General features: G+C 42.1%; 1 protein-coding gene across 15 annotated transcripts in view; it reads right to left on the reverse strand.

Moving 5' to 3' along the window:
- Positions 1-18,537, reverse strand: part of tns1b (tensin 1b) — a 187,175-nt gene that overhangs the window by 92,347 nt on the left and 76,291 nt on the right. Inside the window, exon 1 of one of the 15 annotated variants that reach the window (XM_008297343.1) lies at positions 5,214-5,835. The exons of the other annotated variants lie outside the window; for them this stretch is intronic. Coding sequence (XP_008295565.1) covers positions 5,214-5,234 — 21 coding nt within the window. The 5' untranslated portion in view covers positions 5,235-5,835. Of the gene's footprint in view, positions 1-5,213; positions 5,836-18,537 lie in introns of those variants that run through there. 15 annotated transcript variants of the gene reach the window in all.

Here is an 18,537-nt window from a genome sequence, read left to right on the forward strand (position 1 = left end):
GCTTTCGGACTTGTTGCTGCTAAACAATCCTTTTATTTTTTTGGGGTCCAGAGCAGCAGTGGACTTTTTTTTCCAAAGAAGACCTAAAATATTGATCCATCCGACCACGGTGCATGATGGTCAATCCCAGACACCTCTGAGCCCAGAGAAGTCGATGGACACATTTACAAAAGGCGTTTTTTTTGCACAGTGAAGTATTAACTGACAGTCATGGATGCAACTACCCGCTATATTCTTTGAAGTAATCCTGAGGGAGTGGTTTTACATAACTTAGAGATAAATGATGGTTGTTGATGCAGTGTTGTCTAAGTGAAGGCAAATCAAGGGCTTTTAGCTTAGGTTTGCATCCTTCACCTTAAGGCACATAAGTTCCTCGAGATTCGCTGAATCTTTTTAAGTTGTGCAATGTATCTGAAGCCTTTTCCTATCGTTGTTGGAGAAACATTGTTCTTAAACATTTAAATAATTTCCTCATGCTTTGTGGGCAGATTGGCATTTCTTAGTCCGTCGTTGCTCCTGAAGGATTAGGCCTTTCCTGGATGCTGCCTTTGTACCGAACCATAATTACAATCACCTGCTGGCATCAGCTGTTTTAAATCACATCATTATCCAAATTTTTTACCTCATTACTAGTCCTAAAATACCCCCACCACAGCTCTCTTTGGAATGTGTTGCAGGCCTGAATGGAAACACTAGATGTACGTTTACAACCAGATACAACAATAAATAGCTTGTCTTTATATGCGATGAAATATAAGTCGAAGCGAAATAACAAATCACAGCTTTGTGTGTGTATATGTGCATTTTCCATACTGCTACGACTTCTTCCAAGTTGGGGTTGTATATTTTCTGTCTTGGTCTCAAGCTATGAAGAAGATCTAAATGTTTAGATGTTGTGATTCCCTCAAATATCCTGCAGAAACAAAAATAATGATGTATTGGTGAGTGGGCTTAAAGCATGAGAGAGACACTAGTTGTACCCCGGGCACATCATCCTGAGTAACCCTTCTATAACCCAGTTAACAGGCAAAATTATCCTGACTAGGTCTAAACACTAAAAATGAGAACAGAAATAAACTGCTACCATAACTGTGATGTACCCGACTATACAGGATCACAGAGCATAGAGGAACTCTGATTGTATTATGTACAACATCCCAGGCTGTGCATTTGAGGGCATCATGAGCTGTAGCCTTCAAAACTCTTTCAGCTGAGTTTCATTGGTGGAGCCACATTCAATAAGCATCATGTTGCTTTGAAGCCAAAACAGGTTTGTGTTTCTACGATGGTGCCCTGTAAGGGTCAAATAAGGCCTTTGATTGGAGACTACCAAACATTACATGTGGTACAGAGAGGTAAGAAGTCTGTCTGCTGATAATCAGTCTAGTCGTCCTGGCAAATGAGGAATGATGGGACTTTGTGATCAAAACAAGTTCCCCGTCAAACTAAAACCCAAAACCAAAGGCTGGGAAAGTGAACGAATGGAGGAACAGCAGTTTTCTTCTCCCCTCTTTCTCAATACGTTCCATGACTTTGCAACTGCAAACACCGCTCAAGAAAGGGCCATTATACCAGGCCTCAAGCTTGATTGCATGGAGTCATTTAAAAGATTAGCCGTCATTAAATGTTTCACTATAATGCTCCTCTTTTCTGGGGTATTATAAGTAGCTCCTCTATTTAAAGAGTATTATACTGTGAGGGTCTGAAAGTCAAGGGCTGGCTCCAGTTACCACTGAAGACAGGAAACATGGGAATACTGTGGGCAAGTCCTTGGGAAGAAAACAACAAATCAAACAATTAGACGAAAACAGACTTCCAGCCCCAAAAAAAAAAAGTAAATAAAAATGTGACAAACTGTATTTGATGCACAATTATGGCCAATTAGAGCTGTAGCACAAAATGATACCCAACAATAAAACCGAAAACAGACGCGACTTGGTCCAAGTTGGTGGGCTTTCTCGTGTCGTTGCAGTTGTTAGAGGCTCTGAGCAGTAAATTCTAAAGAGGTCCACTGTTCATTTCAACTGCAACATTAGTCTCCGGATATGTTCCTTCATACACTCTTTAAACACCTTCCTGTGGGCCTATGACAGCAGTTTCTCATATGTGCCAGACGACCTGCTAAGTAACCACCATAAGCGAAACATTATATGACGCCCTTGATAAATGCGAAGCTTTTACTGTGCTCTCACTGGATGCTATTCATTATACTAAAAGCTTAACTTTAAGGCATGATGCTTTGGCATGGCTATAGATTATTTATGTTGCTAATGTATTGCAGGGTTGCAGTATGTGCCAACACTGAGTCCGGAGGACAAAGGGTATAGATAAATTGCTGTGCACACATTACTGTTCTGCAGAACCGTTTGTATAAGAAAGAGTACGTCAGGTCTATTATAATACAGAACATGTATTGATTTAACCTATGCTGGATATGCAAACTTTGTACTGTACTTGAGTATAACATTGAACAAATTTAAAAGTGTCTCTTGGCTTATATCACAGTGTACCTTCCTGCCCTTGAATAAGGGGCCAACGCCAAGTCCCCTTCTATCTCCCTATGAAACAAACCGGTCTTTTGCACAATCACAATCTGTGTCAGTGAGATAATGGTAAACACAAGAAACAAAACGCTCTAATTATTTAATCCACACTAAGAGGTTAAGCTGTGTCTAGAAGGAATCACACACACACACACACACACACACACACACACACGCACAAACCGAGGAAGGATTACATCAGCAGACGAGCATGAGAATTCATGCTGGTGGTTTTTTAAATTTCTTTATGGACCACTGCCTTACCCTAATCCCAGACACACACACACACACACACACACACACACACACACTCGACACACCTTCCCAAATGGCCCAGCCCTTCCTGCGTCGCTGTCCTGGCTGCATGTGTGGTTGAGCGCGTAGCTGTGGTTAAGGATCTATCATGAGTCGTCTGAAAGGTGGGGTGGGAAGGGGTGTTGACTGGAGCACCGCTTCCCTGGCAGACAGTAATGATGAAAAATGTCTCTGCTGAAATCCAGTCCGGCGCGGGCTCCCTGCCAATAGATGTACACCATTCCCACACAACTAGGAGTCATGGGTAACGCCGCTGAACAGGCAGGACAGTGCCGTGTTACACTCGCACAGGCCGAGGAATTTACAGTGGAATGCGTGGGGTTACGTATCCCACAAGTAACGACAAACGTGATGTCACCGAATCTACATTACAGCGTGGAATAAAGATCTAATCAATGTTTTTGCATTAGGATTAGAGCAAACCTGGCAGCTGATTTGTTAGGGCGAATGAGCGGTTTGATTCTTTCGGTTGAGCTCCTTTGAGATTACTGATTCATTTCCTCATTTCTAGCAACAGAAGTTTTTCCTCGATAAGAAAGCTCTATGAGGAGAACATAGTGCAGCTGTTGCAGAGGTTTCCCTCAAGAGCTGGTGGAGACCAAAACAGAGCCAAAAGGAGGGCAAATATTGGACTTACATTTATAAACTCGACAGGATAAATCCAGTATCTGTTACCAAAGCAACTTTTTAACCTAAATGCTTTTATACAGCGTGCTGCATCTAATGTAAATGATTATCAATTAATTAATCAATTGCAACAGAAAGCCAATGGAAATTCCACTGGCTTTTTCTCAATGCCATCCCTGCTTTAAGACGTTCTGGATCCTTTTGGCCTCACGTTATAATCTAATTTTAAGACCCCGGCTCTGTAGTTTACATTGTGCTCATGTGGCACATGTTTCTAAAATAAGTCTTGTTATAGAAAACAGTATACAGTAGGAGTATTGCTGGGCTTCGGGGTCTCTGGGGAGATGACGAAGCTCCCAAATACCATGTACTATAATTTGCTGTGCACAGTATACTTGGAAGCAAACCTGGAAGTGATTGGGTACATATGCAATGCACAGAGAGCAGGAGGTGAGCAGAGGCAACTATGAGCGATGTGACTGATCGGTCTCAGTGTTCTGGTACCAGAACCACAGGAACTGGAACATCACACACAACCAGAGATACCTTCTTCAGGCTGCTTCACTGAACTTCAATACATTTATTAGTATTTTTATGTGCAAAGAACTAAACCCAGTGCAACCTCTCTCTTCCAGACTACAATCTTGTGCCGGCAACACTATATCCTCCTTAAAGAATGTAAATCCATTAAGAATCCAGACACCCACACACACAAAGAGCTGAGAGGGAAAATCACAGCTGTCAGTGTACAGTGTGACCTTGCAAATCTGTTTAAGAATACGCTCTATGTTTTCACACTGTGCTTTTATTCTTTTTCTTCCTAATTCGAAGCAAACTGGAGGCAATCCTAACTTGCTCTACGTGCCAAAAATTCCCAAAGTGCTGTCGGCTTTTCTCACGCCTGGAGGGCGATGATTTCTGTGCAACAACTTTTGCAAGGTCCTATTGTGAAACACCGCAGCCGAGTTCATGGCTGCACTGGAAATCTGGTGGAACATGGCAAGCACACACACTTTCTCTCTCTCTCACATACAAAGAACATTTACATGCTTGATGGATGACATATCACTTTCTACCACAAATGCTGGTTTTCTTTTCAAACTGAGCTTTGACCTGTGGGTCGGAAAAGAGAGTGAAAGAGAAAAAGACAGAGAGGAAGAGAAGAGAAGAGAAGAGAAGAGAAGAGAAGAGAAGAGAAGAGAAGAGAAGAGAAGAGAAGAGAAGCGTCGCCTCTGTCATTCCAGCTATGACCGTGGGCCACCAACCACAAAACATGGTAAGCCAAGGAGACCACACACATACACGAGCGCTACAGAAACAAGCAGCGCTTTACATTACATCAACGCAGACTTCACTAATACAACAAACTCATTACATACATACTGCTCTCATCCACAGCAGCTCCGGTGGTGAACGCACACTTGAAGCAATGCTCTCTGCTGTGTAAACACACACACAGGCAATAATACTTTACATCTGGAATCACTCTTTCACACACACACATCGCCGCATACGTACTGTACAGTGAATGCATATGTACAATCCACTGACATGACAAGTAGAGCACCTCTGCTGGATCACATGCATGACTGAAAACACACATCTGAGAGAACTTAGAGTTCTCTGTTTCTTTTGGACCAAATCAGGCACATCCACAATGCAGAGAGGGGAAACAGGCAACACTTGGGACAGCCAGGAGCTCCGATCGCAGACGTCCACGGTCCTTACCTGAAACACTGCGGTGGCCATCCTGTCTCAGTGTGTGTGTTGGTGTGTGTGTGTGTCTCTCTCGTCACTCTTTGGTTTTTCTCTGTCGGTTTCAGTGCTGCATCGTCCTCTGCCTTCCTCCCCGTGTTACAGCAGAGAGGTTTTCTCTGTGCTCCGACCAGATGGCTAAAGCTAAATCCACTCACTGTTACCTTGGTGCAGCGCGGCGCTGGAGGAGTGTACAAGTGTGTGTGTGTCAGAGAGCGAGCGAGCGAGAGAGAGAGAGAGAGAGAGTTGGTGTGTGTGTGTGTCTCAGGCTTCAGGCTAATAGGTCTGGCTAGTCTCTCCCTCTCTCACTCCTCCTCCTCCAGCAAAATTGAGCATAAAGATGTCTAAAGAGACTTAATGTGAGCGCGAGAGTGGGGAGAAGTGCAGCCAAAGGCAAATCTTAACATCCCACAACTGGAGACGGCGCAGTGCAGCACTCAGCGCTGAATAAGCAGGCAAAGTCTGGCTACGCTTTGGAGCTATTTCCCCCCTCTCTTTCACTGCCCTGGGTTTTTTCCTCCTCCCTCTTGTTCAGACCATTTTCACCCTCCTCCCAAACAGGGGGGAGACACATGAGTAACGAAAAAGGACGGAAAAAAATATTGAAGTGAATTTCCCAGGGAGATCAGGAGGTGGTGGTGGTGGTGGGGGGAACGGGACATGAGCAACGGAAACAAAGGCACAGCTCTTTTCTTTCACTGTCTTTTTCGCGCTCGCAGACGCGCACTCCTTCCTCGCGAGCTCATTCTTCATTCTCTCCTTGTTATCAGCTTCTCAAGTTACAGGTTAAATATGAGTCCCACCACCACCACCACCACCACCACCACCAGTCCTTTCCCTCTCACACACACACACACACATGATACGACGATACTCACACGGTCACTCTACAGCTGCTGTGAGAGAGAAAGTGCCATGAATGAATCCATTGACTTCAAGGCAGATTCAGCAGCAGTGAAGAGCTACATACTCATCAGCTCTGTATGTCTTTTACCTCACAATGTCACTAAATGATGTCTTTTTGGGTACAACACTGTCTGAATATGGCAGCATAAGGAGATATGAATGTGAGTTGAAGATTGGAACTGCAGAGTTCAGTTCAGTACAGTAAGCCAGGTGACTGCTTCACTAATTGGCCCTTGAATTAATTCCTATGGAAACATATATATACAGTGCTTAACTAATTTATTAGACCACCACCCAATGTCAGGTTTATGCCACAGCTGAACTAAATTAATAGGATTGGTAATCATTTCTTATGTTTCTGTAATGGTTAATACACCAGGATGTAGAAACTCTTTAAGCAAAATGACATTTTTAATGCTAAAATATAATTATTATTGTTATGAATTTTCTAATTTTCTGATTTTCAAAAAAAAAACTGAAAAAAAGGTAAAGCACATTATTATTTCTTGATTAAAATGTCAAATTCTAGTTATTTACTTCCATTCCTGAACAGAAAAATGAGTTTTAGTGGTTGAATGTTATGCTCTCTGACTTTGAGAGAAGCTCAGTGGCTCAAATTTTGGTATAAAAAAGGTGAATTCAGTTTGAAATTCCTCATTCCTGTTCAAAATGCTAAAACGTCGAGAGCTGAGTGCAAATTAAAGCACTTTATGATGCTGGATGTTCGAAATATATAGTGCTTAACAAATTAGACAGGTGGTCTAATACATTTGTTACAACTGTATATATAAAAATACATAATCCCCTTTATTATATTATATATATTATTTTACCTGGCATGTATGTTTCCTTTAAATTTACACCTGGCATTAAATTCCCTTTAAATTTGACGTAACTTTGTCACATCAAGGTGAAATGGTTAATTTTCTGTCGCTCATCCTCATCTACAGCTTTAGTCTGTATAATATTCAGTCCCTCTACAGTTAAGCCCAAAATTACTCAAACCCATCCATGCCAAATTTAGATTTTTTGTGAATTTTTATTTGAGAAAAATGTTTCTTCTGGCTAGAGAAGACAAAAAACAAGTGATATAAAAAAGACAATGAGACGCTGTGATATTTTGTTAGAGGTAGAAACAATGTATTTAACCTATTTCTATGCATCTATTTTTTATGGATAGAAATGTCCCCATGTAAAGTTGTTTAAAATTATTATAACTCAGTCGCAAAGCTTCTTTCCAAACAGTTCGTATATTTGCTAACGATTGTTCTGTGGGATTTTGTTGCAGTCCTCTCTGTGATGATCTCCAGACCTTTGAGGTTAAAGGTCTTCCTCCCACCACCCTGGTCTCCTGTTCCATCCAACCTGTTGATATTGTTTTCTTTTAACCATCGCTTGACCACTTTAGCAGTATATTTCTGAACAATTAATCATCTCTAATGCAATGTCTTATTATCTTTTGTAACTTGTTGATGTAGTTTCCAGCAGGAAGATTACGGGTCAAATGAAAAACTCACTATAAATCAACAATACATTTGGGCTGAACTGTATAGGAATTATTGCATTAATAGTTAGATATAAAGTCACGACAAAGTGTACGATGTTTGGAGAAGACTTTTCTTTGAGAAGCTACAAAAACATTAAAAGCAGCTGATTTTGATGGCACTTGAACTCATCTGATGACATCATATTCGCTTCAGACAAACTTCATTTGGAAAGAATGTCTTAATATCCAGTATGAGCAGGAAGAAGGATGAAAGGAATCAACAGCTGTTTCGTACACACATCTAAATCAGGTGGCGGCGTGTTTGTGCCTTTCGGTTCAGGCTGTTGCTACTGGTAATGAGCTGAGAGACTGAATTCAAACAGTGAAACCACAACTATTGGCTAAAAGACACTTCAGAGCTCCAAACAGCTGCAACCCGCTGCAGCATCTGATGATGATTCCGAGTCGATTTTAAACTACAAGCTACAAGATTGCTACAGATAGCAAATCCACCCGTCGGACACCTAACTTTCCATCTCTGACAGCAGCGGTTCCCACAGACTTTACAGTAAGCGTGGCATTTTAATTTGCCTCCTCCACAGCCTCCCCGGCTATTATCCAGTAGCAGACAAAGAGACACTACCGAAGAATGTTTGGTACAAATTTGTAGCACATTAAGGATTATGCCTCAACATGGAAAGAATGGCCACCGTCTTTGATGTTGCTCGGAAGTAATTACATGGAAGGTCGCTCTGAACGCAACACCTTTAGCTGAAGTCGTGTTCGCCAGATGTCGGCTCAGTAAGCGTTATTTAATTCGCTATTAATGACAAGGGCCAGGAAGGAAGGGAGGGCTGCCAGAAAGGCGACATGTGGTTTATGGTAACAAAACAACATGCTTGTTTATGTGAGAGAGACACCTTTATTGTAGGGACCGGGCCGGTCCGTGGGAGGCGGGAAATCCCTGCTTTTTACTGTCTGTGTTTATCCATGTGGCTGTGAGTTACTGTACTGCAAGCTGTGTGTTTCAACACTCGCTACGACGGTATTATGCAAACCAACAGTTGCGTGGCTGTATGTTAGGAATCGTAAAGCGTGGGAAAAGGTATCTGTCTGCATTTGAGGCTAATATGTTTCTCTTAGTCTGGTCTATTTCCTGTGTCTTGGCTTTTATTACCTTCATGATCCTGTCTGCGATCGTACCGGCGTTGCCAGAAACAACTATCAGACAGCCATGCCACAATTGTTCTTACTCTCAGCGGTCATTTTCTTGCATGTAACTTAGACCACTTGTCTTTCAGTCTGACTCAAATGCATCCATCAGTGGGCTGGACTGTTCTTCAGTTTGACATTTCAAACTGGGAAAAAACGGTAACTCTTCAAAAAAATCGCTGAGTGATAAGCAAAAAAAAAGGATGAATGGAGAGATCAATAGTCCTTCGCAAGTTTGCTCGGGGGTGAATACGAGAGAAAGAACGGGATGGGATGAGGAAAATGGAGAACTGAGAAAAAGTGGCAAACCGACAGAGCAGTAAAAATGAAAGATGAAGAGTGAATAGATAAAAAAAGGGAGGAACATAGAGAGAGAGGGTGAGCAGTCTGGGTGAGGTCCGGTTTCATGAGTCTGACTCAGGCTTTCCCAAGAAATGGCCGGGTTTAGCAGATCTCTGTCCCCCAAGCGCCCAGTGGAACATTTTCACCAACGCCCATGCAGCGTACAGACCAGATTCAACATGGATTTTTCTCCTGGATGGTCATGATTAGGCAGCGGGAGCTCAGACACAGCGGAGGCAGGCATGGGACGGAAAAGCTGTCACTTTGAATCGAAGGACAGGCTGGAGATACATGGGTGGGGAACTTGGATTGAAAAAAAAAAAAAAGCACCCAAACTCCTTCAGCATTTAATGAGGAGTCCTCCAGCCAGGCACTCGAGCCACAGCTGTTGTAGCGGTCAGAGAGACTTAAGGACACCGGAAAAGATGGTGCAAGCTCAGCAACTGTTCCTCAGTGAAAGAAGCAGCGATGAAGGCGTAATTTATGCGACTGTATGCTAAACAACGTCAGTCCCTCACTTAGTTCCTCCATAAGTCTCCTTCATGCACTTGGCCCATTGTTGACATTCTTTCCAACAGCTCTTGATTACTCCATCATGTTAAAGCCTGGGCGTTCCTGTTTGTTTTTCTCCGCTGTATCTATGCACATGTCGCTACCATGCACTTACTAAATACTAAAGACATGGCAATAAGCCACTATTTCTTGTGTAAGCCGTTCGCTTATGCAGTGGAAGACATGACAGATGATTGTTTTTTGGTCTTCATGAAGCTCACAGATCAGCCCAAGCATGTTTTGATGTTTGCAGTCCAATTACTATAAGACTTGAGCGGCAACAGCTTCTTTAGTTTAAACAGTCATAGTTAAAGCCACACAAATAAATATTACAATTAACAATGGATTAAATGACTAACTCAACTTTACCCAACTCCACTGAGCATTCGAGCATTTTTCAGCTCACTGATTTGGTTCATCCATCACCCCTGTCATGAACCCAGGATATGGGGGTTAATTGGTCTCAGAACGTGGGCATGTGAAAACCGGCATGTGCATTTGATACAAGCTCAAAGAACAATATCCACGAGGCGAAAACCATCCTCCCAAGGGAGCATTTCTACTCCGAGTGCACAAATGCCGTCCCACGAGCACGGTGCTGTGAACAACACAAGCTCAACTGTCCAAACGTACTCACAATTGCTGAAGACTCCCTGCTAGACAAGCTGGATTTTGAGCCTTTGGAGGTGGGAACATTGGCAGATGTATCCATTCTTTTGCTTGGTTGTTCGTGATATCCACCTGTGTCCTACCCTCTAACCTAACTGTATAAGTCACCTCGTGCTGCCTCGTTCTTGAATGACATTGAGGCCAACCCTTGCACGATGTAAATAAGCACTAACATTTATTCTATGTAGACTGTTATCTCACTGTTTGGCATGTAAAGCTATTTTTTTTCACCTTACCTTGAAGGAGGGAGGTTGTGTTACTCAGTCCAGCTGTGAGGACCTACAATGGTCCACCATCTTGGATAAATAATAACAAAAAATTTCTGATTCGGATGTATAGAACTATTCAACAGACATAATCAGCGCACATCCATCCAATACGTATGGACCTCTTCCACCTGCTATCATCCCATCTAATGGTGTTCCACTATCACTTTATTTCATTACTGTTTTTCCACTTTGTTTGCTTAAGTTCAGGCATCAAAACTACTTGGCTAAGTTTGGGATTAGAGTTGGGGTTAGAGGAGGATCATGGTTTGGGCTAAAAGCCACCCATGTTTACCAAGTTCCATTTTGTCCAGTCCATGCAAATATTCACATGACCACAGGAGGTTTCCTGTGTTATCAGGGATTACTTTCTGTTTATCAAAGATCAAAATGGATGATAACACACCTACTGAGCCTGCTAGAAGATGGAGCAGGTTCCTACTGGGGGATTGTCATACGTATGGAAATAACGTGTGCTGATAACAACCATTTAATAGGCTGGCAAGCTGTCAACAAAGAAGCAAAGATATCCGCCACTGTTCCCGCCTCCAAAGTCTCAAAAGTCAACAAGTGAGTGTTGAGCAGTTGCGAGTGAGAGGGGAGGAGCGAGTATTCATAACAGTCCCACGCTTGTGAGAGTCCATTTGTGGACGAGGAGCAGAAATGCTCCCTGGTGAGTTTGGTTTTCCATTTGCAGATACTGTTCCCTGTGTTTGTGTCACGTGTATACGTCTGGTCTTTCTAAGCATAGATTTTGGGAAAAATGAAATGCCACACCAGGAGACTTGGTTGTCGAGGAGCCTTGAGTCATTTGAGTTAGGGGTGTTTTGTGCTCCCCACCAGTCAGTGAGACCTGGGGAAGCTTCTTGGATAAGAGGAGAAACGTCTTCAAGAACCAAAAATCTGTCCAGTTGCCTTCTAATGAAGCACGAAGGCAGGGGTGTCCAATCCTGGTCCTCAAGGGCCACAGTCCTGCATGTTTTAGATGTTTCCCTGATCAGGATCGTTATCAGGCTTCTGCAGCGCTTGATGATGAGCTGATCATTTGAATCAGGTGTGTTAGAAGAGGGAAACATCTAAAACATGCAGGACTGTGGCCCTTGAGGACCAGGATTGGACACCCCTGCACTAAGGATTACTACAACCTGGATGACTGAGAGTCTACACTGTATTTTAACCACTTTGTGACTCTGTTAAAAAAGTGCTGTATAAATAAAGCTATTATTAAATTATTAGTGATGTCAGTGTTGTGTTTACAGGTTCTTCTGCTGCCCCCAAGTGATCACATAAATCAATACAGCTTTAATTTGTTTTCGTGTTCTCCGGCCACTGCATTACCTGCAACAGTTAAATGCGTCTCTGCTCATATTGGATTTTACCACAGTCCTGTCAACCTCCTGATATGTAACTCAGTGAAATTCCCCATTTAACTAAAACCAACACATCACTCCCTCATTGCAAAGGAGCCTTCAAATTATGACCCATATGATTTATCCCGTGATTGCGTAGGTGATGTGTTCCTTGCTGTCATAAGGAGGAGGGCAAAGCAGCGAGCATGTGTTCCATCCTGTGACTGCTAATTCAATTAGCCTCCGAGCTGCTGGCTGACTCTGCATTTGATCAGACGAGGAGCTGCCTTCCTGAAAATACAGTACATGCAGATAACACAGTAAACACTTTCTGATCCCATCCCGTCTGTTATTCGTTCGCCCTCAAGTCCTCCCACCCAGCGAACGACTTTGACACGGCTTCTTGTATGTTTCCTTAACAGAGGTTCACCCCCCCTCTCAGCTGCTCTCTTCCTACTGCAACTCCCATTTCTCACTCTCTGCAGGACCGCCACCGCATGGAAAAGGAAGGAAGCTGTTAATGTTGTCACTGGGGTTCAATACAATGCCGACAACTCTGAAAGTTCACTTCGCTTGGAGTTTACGTAATGCCTCTTCGACCTAAAGAACAATGAGTTTCCCTTACGGCGAGGCTATAGCGCTAAGAGGTCTTTCTTTTTTGCTGGTGCTCGGCAGCAGTGACACGGCTTCCAATTAATCCTGTGCGATAAATCAGGCCCCCGTAGCAAAGCGTGGTATCTACTGGAACAGAAGTCGAGGTTTATCAAGCCAAATGATCCTGACAGCTGCTGCTACTGCTGAAGCAAAAGGCCATATGAGACAGAATGGGGCTTGAAAAAAATAAATAAATACAAAAAAAAACCTTGAGTCAGTTCTGTGTACGGAGGAGATAGTCCTCCGTTCTATCGAATGCATGAATACAATTGGACTCCAAGACACATGGGAAATAATGTCACCAAATTTTTATGCTCCTAGTTTATTTTTTTTCCATCTCCTGGCTTTGTGAGGTATCATCTCCACAGAAAGCTGTCGAAATCACGCAAATTCTGCTACAAAAAACTATGGGAAATCAATTAAATCGGTAAATTCATGCACAAAACTACTTTTACAGAAGAAGGACGCTGCAACTACAATAATACCCATTAGTTTGGTGTTGGATCTATATGACAATTCCATACAGTAACGACTTGTAAGTCACAAGGTGACCTGCCCTATAACATGCCCTGCTCTATTGTCAGCTTCACTCTGAATTTACAAAATAAGCATCATCATGCTGTGAGAGACTTGAAACAAGCGTTTGAGACGAGAAACTCATTAGGAAAATGTTTACAGAGGTATCAGATCAAGTAAGAAGTAGGGTCATTTTCTCCTCGACGTCTTTACAATCTGACCAGAGAAGTCGCCCCCTACAGGCACACACAAGAACTACATCCATCTTCTACGGGTTGAACTTAGGCACATCACCACTTTGAGCTAAATGCTAAAGTTAGCATTCTAACACGTCCACACTGACATGCTGATGTATAGTAGAATATTTACAACGTTCATTATCTTACTTTTGTGTGTTAGAGGTACAACTAGAAGTAGAACAAAGGCTCATGGAAATGTCAACATAAATCTCTGTACTGAGGAAACTGAAATGTTGATGCAACAATTGAGCAGGACGGTAGCAATAAAGGGAAACCTGGAGTGGCAATTCATCCTGAGTGAAAACACGAATGCAGATTTTACGGCAGTTCATCAAACTAGATGGCAAATATAACATTAAATATCTACAAATGTGACCTCCACCAGCAGGGAGTTAGGCAGGTCACTAAAGTTTGTAAGACTCATTCTCTGGGAACCATTAGTGTCATGGCAAGCTTTAAAGTCAACTTCACAAATGTGACAATTTGCAGCCATTACCTGATTTAGTTCACTATAACCTGAATAACATTTGAACTTTTTGGGCTGCTGCTCAAACAATTATTAGAATGACTGTTGGAATATAAGCATTTTTAGTGTTATATCAAATCCAATCCAATCCAACTTTATTTGTAAAACACTTTAAAAACAACTACAGTTCACCAAAGGGCTGTACACAATACATAAAAGGACATAATGTACATAAAAGTACATCAAAATACATTAAAATATAGATTTAATCAAAATACGAATCACCAAATCACCTGTAGATCACGTAGGCATTCAGTGAGTTCAGGAACTTCAATGTCTGATTGCCGTCCCTTTAACACAGGGTTGACAGTTGAAGGATGCACTCTGTAGTAACTGATTGCCTGGCTTTGTGCATGAAGTTAGCTAGAGCTCAAAGATCCATCGATTTCATGGCAAATCAAAATTTAAAAGAACGCAATTAGCAATTTGCAAAGGCTGCAACTTAGGACACATGCAACGCCGTGTGTCTGATCCACGGTTTACACCGTCATGTCTGTAGTTTTACAGTCATGTCATCCTGTTTGTGTGACAATCCTGCTTCCCAGCCAGGCAGCTGCATACAGATTATTAAAGCTGCTCCTGAGCCATCAGTGAATGACCTACACATTTAAATGTCAGAGATTGTTAATGGAAAAGTCTTCTTATGTACTTATTTGAACAGTTTTGTATTTTAATATTACTTTATAAATTTAACACTGTTACAGCATTTTTTATGATCAATGTTCTGCTGTTCTATGCCAACTAAAAATGTAATAAATACATGTTAAAAGCAATCATACAATTACATATCTTTAAGTTGTCAACCTTTTTATTTGAATATTAAAGAAATTTGATGGTGTCTAATGTGGTAGCGATGCATGATGAATCTAACCTCGACTTCAAAAGAAATTGCAAAATCAAATTACAGTCTTAATATCAGTCAGAACTGATGCAGATATTTTGCCAAAATTGTTCAGCGCCAAAGCTAACGGTGACCAGATAGCTCCTCTAACCTTCCGCAGTTTTCGATCCAGACATTGTTGAGCCAGGTGAGGAGAAGGCCAGCTGCAAACCTGGCGATCGCTCCCAAAAACACCTCACATGTGTGGATTCAGATGTTTGGATGTGTCAAAGACTTGGAGGCAATAAATAACACAAGATAGACGGTGTGTCTTATTCTTAGCTGCACCAACGACTTTATATCTGCAGGTGATCGCTGAGAAATGTTAAAAATGTCGGGAAACAGTAGCCGCTGACATGCACTCGGTGCCAGAATGACTTTCAAACTCTACGTGGTATGTAGTTTCATCCAGCAACTTCTGGAAAGGAGCTCATTTATGTAAGAGACCTAATCCTGCAATTCAACCAAATACTTTGATTGTTGTTTATTGTAATTTCACTTGATTTGTCTTCTGCAGTGTCTCAGCAGCATGCTTCATGCTTGACAAGCGTGAAAAAAAAAAGAGTTAAGTGTGAGTAAAAATGTTACCACATTCAACGAAACAAAAGGAGCAATTTGCAGCTTTTCACTTGGCAAACGTGATGAGCCAAATGAGGACATATCCATCAGCAGGCCGCGAGCAACAGGCCTCTAACTGAAGCATGGTGTGCTCAGTGAAAGGAACTAAAAGGGTCACAAACAACAAATCTGAAATAACAAAAGCACATAGTGGAAGTGAGCCAGCACAAAGAAACATGAGTTTGTCTCCACATTTTCAAAACATGCATTCTGAGAATTTCGGGAGCTGGAATAACGAAAACAAGTGCTTCATCATTTCAGAGCGAGGAACAAAAAAAAAAAAAGGCTAGCGGAGTGAGAGAGAGGGTGCATGTTCTCCCACTTTGCTTTCTCAGACCTCTTTCCTCATTAACGGTGGAACACGGTGGTTTCCTTCTCAAAACATGCTTGACAGGCAACGAAGGATCACTGAAACCCAATAGGTTCTACTCAGCACCTCAGCTTATTCCTGATTTGAAGTGGTACCAACCCACCGGAGTTCAGAGTGGGACTCCACTGGACCGTCAGAGAAATGAGTAAAGGATCAGCCAATGTGACCGAGAGTGTACGTTTGACACCAACAAAAAATAACACATTACATTTTTGAATTCTGGTAATATTTATCATTTTTCTTCTCGTCAACAAGTTCCATAAGAAACCAAAACCCATGAAGAGTTGACTGACCTACCAAGTGACTCCACTGTTGTTCAAAAACTATTAAAAACATATAAATGAGCCCCACTGTTAGACTGTAGGGCTGCAGGGTGGCGCAGTGGGTTGGCACTGTTGCCTCGCAGCAAGAAGGTTGCCGGTTCGCGTCCCGGTGGGGGCACCGGGATCTTTTTGCGTGGAGTTTGCATGTTCTCCCCGTGCAGCGTGGGTTCTCTCCGGGTTCTCCGGCTTCCTCCCACACAGTCCAAAAACATGTTGAGGTTAATTGGTGATTCTAAATTGTCCGTAGGTGTGAATGTGAGTGTGCTTGGTTGTCTGTCTCTAAGTGTAGCCCTGTGATAGACTGGTGACCTGTCCAGGGTGTCCCCTGCCTTCGCCCTAAGTCGGCTGGGATAGACTCCAGCCCCCCCGCGACCCTAGTGAGGATTAAGCGGTGTATAGAAAATGGATGGATGGATGTTAGACTGTATTTACGCTGTCGTTTATTCCAGTCTCACATTTGCGTCCGGCTGCTCTAAATGCTTCCTAAATTACCTAATGTGTATTAATTCACAGCTGAAAATAGTCCCCAACAAAACCTCCATTTATTACTGTATTAGTGATCTTTTCTAAGGATTACAGTATCTGGCTGTTTAAGGAGACTAAAGCATTTAATTTATTTACTTTGTCCTATTAATGGGATTTTAAGATAATAATAATAATGATAACACCAGTCGCAAAGCTGAGGTAGGCAATGATGTTTTGCCATATTACGGTGAATCCCGTAATTATCTCCTAGCATATTTTAACTCAAGTGATCCGAGAGGACGCTGTATTTCTGCACCGCCTCTCGGTTCTGTTTTCAGGCTTTAGAAAGTCTGCAACAGGAAACGTTGGCCAATCAAAGGTATTTTGGTGTCTAAAATGGGAAAGTAAAACCTGCAGGACTGAAAACAAAACTTAACTCTAAGAATAATGGCACACAAACCCCGGGGAAGTGTAGAAATTCTGGTGTTTTTTTATCCAGAAGTACATAATTCTTCTAGAACTAAAACTACAATCTAAATTTACTTTTGTTGTGTAGCTGCAGAGTGGGAGCTCCTTCCGTGGAACACAAGCTACACCTTTATAGTGAAATTAGCGTGAGCAGCCCCTGAGCTCTTAAGCACTCGGAGGTTTTACCTTTCCTTAATGCTTTCACAGCAGGATAGAGGGAAAGTCCCAGACATCCTGCCTCCTCATTTTTTGTAAGGGCGTTCAGTTTGAGCAAAAAAAGGGAAGACACGTGAACAAATCACTAAAAAATGGAAGTGGACAGGTAGTGTATTGTGAGTACAGCATGATGAGAACAATGTCAATTTGAAATCCATCTTGTCTCATACTTCCAGAGTGATCTAGTATTCTGTTCCTGGCTTCTCCCTGTCATCACCCACAAGTGAAATTTTACTGACAAGATTTAACGCCTTTTTCACATCCAGTTGTGAGCAAACAGGCATGAGGGCGGAGGGGGGACACATTTTGTGACCATTTGTTTGCAGTTGCCAGGTTAAATATGAGCCACACATTAGTCTTACTCCATCTCCAGACTGAGATTTATAACTGTAGTGTGTGCTTGGGAGAACTGTCCCAGCGTAGAGTTATTATCAAGACTTTCTAATGTGTAAGATCATATGTGACTGACAGCACACAGAAGAGAGCTTCAGCTTGTTTTAAAAATAAGTCGTAAAAATGTACCCAGCGGTCTCGCAGGCCTCACTGAGGGCCGATAGAAATCATACTTGACCCCGTAGCAGTCACTCCCTTGTTTTTCATCTCGGGCTTGTTAGCAAATTGCTTCCTGCCAAAGCTATGGCATTTTGAGCAGAAATGTTTGGAAAAGGAAATGCTGCTGTGATTTTTGGAGATGGAAAGTTGCAGATTTGTATATATAGACGCTGGCAGTTTGTTCTGGGCCTCTGAAGCGGCTCCTCCCACAAATCTGACCTCTGGCTTCCTGAAATTCAAGTGTTATCAACAAGTTTGTACCTTTCACTTTCATTCATCACACTTTGTTCTTCAGCTCTCAACTTCAACTCAGCAGTGTAAAAACTGAAGTGAATTGTTGTGAGAACAGAGGAAAAAGAAGAGAAAGGCGAGGTATTCATTATCAATAAGACTAATTCACATAAGTCTTGTTTAGGATCTTATGCATAATAAATTAGACGACTTCTGCAAATTTAAGAGAGACATCGACATAAAACTACCCAGCATAGCAAAATGTCCACCTGAGATTTCCTCAGTTGATAATTGTTTAACAAATCTCATTAGATTTACAGACACATAAATAACAAATGCTCTATAATATTCTGAATTACTGGACAGAACAAGACATATTGGGAAAAATGGGGTTTAAGTAGATGGCCAGCTTGTTCAGATACCTGGTTCTTATAGCTGGTTGAATGGTTGGTTGATA

This window comes from Stegastes partitus, unplaced genomic scaffold, assembly GCF_000690725.1.
Source record: "Stegastes partitus isolate 25-593 unplaced genomic scaffold, Stegastes_partitus-1.0.2 Scaffold1212, whole genome shotgun sequence".
Classification (NCBI taxonomy): domain Eukaryota; kingdom Metazoa; phylum Chordata; class Actinopteri; family Pomacentridae; genus Stegastes; species Stegastes partitus.